The sequence below is a fragment of the Phoenix dactylifera genome, chromosome 4, assembly GCF_009389715.1.
Source record: "Phoenix dactylifera cultivar Barhee BC4 chromosome 4, palm_55x_up_171113_PBpolish2nd_filt_p, whole genome shotgun sequence".
In the NCBI taxonomy this organism is placed as follows: domain Eukaryota; kingdom Viridiplantae; phylum Streptophyta; class Magnoliopsida; order Arecales; family Arecaceae; genus Phoenix; species Phoenix dactylifera.
Window position 1 is genome coordinate 10604813 of NC_052395.1, and position 4117 is coordinate 10608929.

Sequence of the window (4117 nt, forward strand, 5' to 3'; positions counted from 1 at the left end):
ACACCATTGCTGAAGAGGAGGAAGAGCAAAGGGACATGGTTCTGGGGGTTGGGGTGAAAAAAAGAGTGATATAAGAACAAGATCCTATTCCTCCGCCTGCGAACCAACACTAGAGATGACAGCGAATTTTTTTCTAAAAGATTAGTTTAATCATAATGATGGGCAAAAATTTTTTATGTTAATTTGAAGTTTGTATATTTTCTTAACTAAGTGATTTGGGCATAATTAATTTTAGCAACTTGAAATATTGATATCCAAATTGATAATGCTACTGTCTAATTAGGTTTTGCATACATACTTCTAATTATTTAAGATTAGAATATTACTAAATTCAAAAATTAATTATAGATATCTAGATCATCAAATACTTTTTAAATTATTTATATGTACGCCTGCAATATACGTCTCGACTAAGATATCATCGGTTGATTCGTCCAAATCAAAAAGACAGCAAGTCAGACACGATCCACGAGTTTTGACTTCCTAACCTGAGGCGGCACGCCATAGAGCAGGAAGGTACGGACAACAGATGGCCGTAGAAGCATAAGAAAGAAAGAAAGAAAGAAAGAAAGAAAGAAAGAGAGAAAGAAATATCATCAAGGCATCAAATCCAAATCATCAATCATCTGCTAACTGTCCCATCCTCAAGGGATCTCTCGCTCAAAGAAAGACAGCAGCCCTACTTTATTTCCCTTCTCTTTTCCACTGTGTAAACAGGCTTGTGACTTGTAAGCAATGAAGTAGTAGTTGCTGGCAAGCCTGGCAATGAAATCTTGCACTATTGAAGGACAAAGACGTATCCTCAGCATCTTCAAATGGGATAGAGAAATGGGCAATCATGAAGTCCATATTTTATTCATCATTTTTGGTTGTCTGGGGAAGCTGAAGCATCAGCATAAAAAGCTGCTTCTTTTTTTTTTACAAATGGGAAAGAGACCAGTTGTTGCCAATTATAGAGAAGCCAAAACCCTCCCTCTCCTCCATATCAGCATGAAAACAACCCCAGGCTTCCTGTCAAATTATGCACTAGTTTTTTTGATTCTCTTGAGCTTTGTTCTTTCTTTTTTCTTTAAGAAAACCCAAAGGAACCAGTTTCCAGGACCATCTCCAGGCGACCAGGGACCAGAATCTTCACCTTGGCCATAGCAGCAAACCATCATCAACAACAGCAAACAACTTTGAGTGACTGCCCTACAACTGATACAATATAATAATAATAATAATAATAATCATAATCACTTGGTCTAGCCATGGCCAGAAAGGCAGCCAAGGAAGGGCTCTAAGAGCCCATCAATATACGAGCAAGATAAAAGAAAAGAAGATGAACTGAGGCCAATCCAGCAAACAAAAACCTTGTTTCGTACATATCAGCAGAAAAACGCGCTTCTCTCTTTCTCTGTCCCCCTTCTCCGTCTACTATATAGACCAAGAAATTCTAAGATATACGAGAACATTGATAGAAAGTGGAAATTTAAGTTGCCATCTGATTAAACTTCAACCTGAGATGGAATGGGAGAAGCCCCCGAAAGCTTGATCGTGAATTTTCTTCTCCACTATGTCAACCTCTCTCTTCTCCCTTTCTATCACTGATTAGAAGCAGAGGAATCAGATGGCGGCTTACCGGCGATGCCGCCATGCTCCTCTAGAGGAATATGGAACCCTGAGAAACCACCGTCACCGCAGAATACGAATCCTGCGGTTGCAACTGATGGTGATGATGAATGGACTCCCGCTGGGTGAATCTGATGACCGGTGGCGGCGGCGGCGGCGGCGGCGGCGGCAGCAATCGGATCCATCCAGGCGCGAACCGACGGCAAGAAACTGGACTGAAGGGTTCCCCTCTGAGAAAGAAGCTGGCTTGGGCTGAGCGCCGGGTGCAGCGGCACCGCCTGGAGTGGTGGCATATTGAACCCATAACCTCCACCACCTTCGCCGCTACTAGTCTCCGACGCATTCCATGCAACAATTCTCTGGTTTTGCTCGGGCCAGCTGGCGGAGGTGGCATCGAAGGCTGGATAGCCAGGGAGGAAGTTCTGCTGGGAGGATGCAGTAGGTATTTGATTCTGGTGAAAGATGGGATCTTGCAAGGAGTGCAGGGAGAGGCGGAGGTCTTGGGCTTGGCTGCTACTACGAGATAGGAGGTCCGGCGGGTGGTCCTGGTAAGAGGATGAAGCAGCGGTCGTGGCCATAGGAAAGAAGGTCTTGATGGTGTCGGCGATGGAGTCGGAATCCAATGGAGGAGGGAGGAAATTACCGCTGCTATAGGCGGCTTGTTCAGCGTTTGGTTCGGTGGGCACAGGCTGGTCATGGAGGTGATCGTGCTGATTTGGAGGTGAAGGATTGGAAAAGTGGGTGGCGGTGGGAGGGTACCAGCGGGGGAGCTCGGCGAGATCATCGATGGCAGCCTTCGCATGCTTGATGAGCCAGTCCACGGCCTTGCTGGGGCGGTCATAGCCAAGGCGGTCCTGGACGTCGTAGAACTGGATGGCGGTGTGGGCCGAGAGCCGGACACGGCGGTCCCGCAGGCCCTTGGCAGTGCACACCTTGCTGTGCCGGTCCTTGCGCCCGGTGGACCGCATAATGTGGCCCCCCGGGACCTCCACGACCTGACCACCGCCTCCTCTCAAAGCCCCCAACCTAGAATTATAGGGCGGCAGCCGCTGCTGCTGGTGGTGGAGCTTCTGCTGGTCGTGACTGTGGTGGCGGCGGCGGCGGTTCTCTTCCATCCTCTCTGAGAGGCGAGCATATTCAGACGAAGAAGCCGTGGTGGTCCAAGAACGTTTTATTTTGGCTGCTGATGAATTTGATGCAGTCGGAAGCCTTAAAGTAGTCAGTCCTCTAATTTCTTCCTCTTCCTCTTCTTCTCTCTCTCCACCCCCTCTTCTTAAGTGCTTGAGGAAAGGCAGGCCTTCTCCTCCTCTTTATATTTTGAATCAGCTAGTACCGAGTCCTCCTGAGATCTAGACTCTCTTGTCTACTTTTTCTCTTCGGCTGCTTCCTTTAAACCCTTAATTTCTTCCAACTCCTCCTTCTCTTCTTGCTTTGCTACGATCTGGTCACGATGCACTCTTGCCTTTGTCTTCCAAAGGGTTTGGACAAGCAGCTGCCGCGATTCCATCACCAACAGCACTCGCTCACTCTATTCCCCAATAGCATCAGCCACAAAGAGGCACCTCAAAGATGCCAAGTAAAGAAAGTAAATGAGCAAATTACAGGAGAAAGTGATACAACTCTATTCCCTCTTCTTTTTCTTTAACTCTTGCCACTTTTCAAAGTCCTTGGCCCTGGCAAAGGGGAAGCAAGCATAGTGAGAAGAGAGACTGTTATATAGCTCCACGGCTTCCCCTAGTTTTGTTGAGCAGCAGCAGCACCAAAACCTTCACATTTTAGCAGCTAATGGAGGATGGCAAAGGGTGAAAGGGGAGGAGAGAAGAAAATATTACTGTGTGAGAGTACGGACTGGGCCTATAGGAGGAGGTTGGATGATGCCACTGGAGGAGAGGGTGGCGCGCAGACAGACAAGCGTCAGAGAGTAAAGATCATGGTGAGCTCAGCCGTTTATCACCCTCTCTCCCAAAATAAATCCCTATACCAGCACTAGAGCTTCAGCCCCCTCTGCCCCTTGCTTTTCTTTTTCTTTTTGGGTACAATTGCCCCTCTCTCTCTCTCTCTCTCTCTCTCTCTCTCTCTCGCGACTGGAAAACGACCCTTTCAGGCTTTTTTTCGCCTTTATTGCGGCTTTGGCAGACGAAACATCACCTTTCCTAACCCTATTGTTACCACCCTCGTATCTCCCTATTGCCCCTGGTGCCATGGTGCCCATATAATCACCCTTAACTTATAAATTTTCATTATCTCACAAAAACAATAAATACATCTAATCACAAATAATATGATTAATTAATAATCAATTTATTAGGCCCATGCTACAGTATTTCTAAATCCATATAGATTATGGATTGACTTCATTATTGTATCATTTGTAACAGTCCAAAATCTACTGAAGCATATGTGGACTAAATATAAGTCTGCATGGATCTTTATAGCTCTTTTGATTCATCCATCATTATTGTTTTAGCAAATGGGGGATATCCTAAGAATAACCGGAATAAATGAA

The 4117-nt window shown here is 46.1% G+C and overlaps 1 protein-coding gene across 1 annotated transcript; it reads right to left on the reverse strand.

Moving 5' to 3' along the window:
- Positions 1-1185: 1185 nt before the first annotated feature.
- LOC103709989 (transcription factor TCP4-like) lies at positions 1186-3644 on the reverse strand. Its single transcript, XM_008795545.4, has one exon. The coding sequence runs from the start codon at positions 2724-2726 to the stop codon at positions 1584-1586; it is 1143 nt and encodes a 380-aa protein (XP_008793767.2). The 5' UTR covers positions 2727-3644; the 3' UTR covers positions 1186-1583.
- Between the last annotated feature and the right edge of the window lie 473 nt (positions 3645-4117).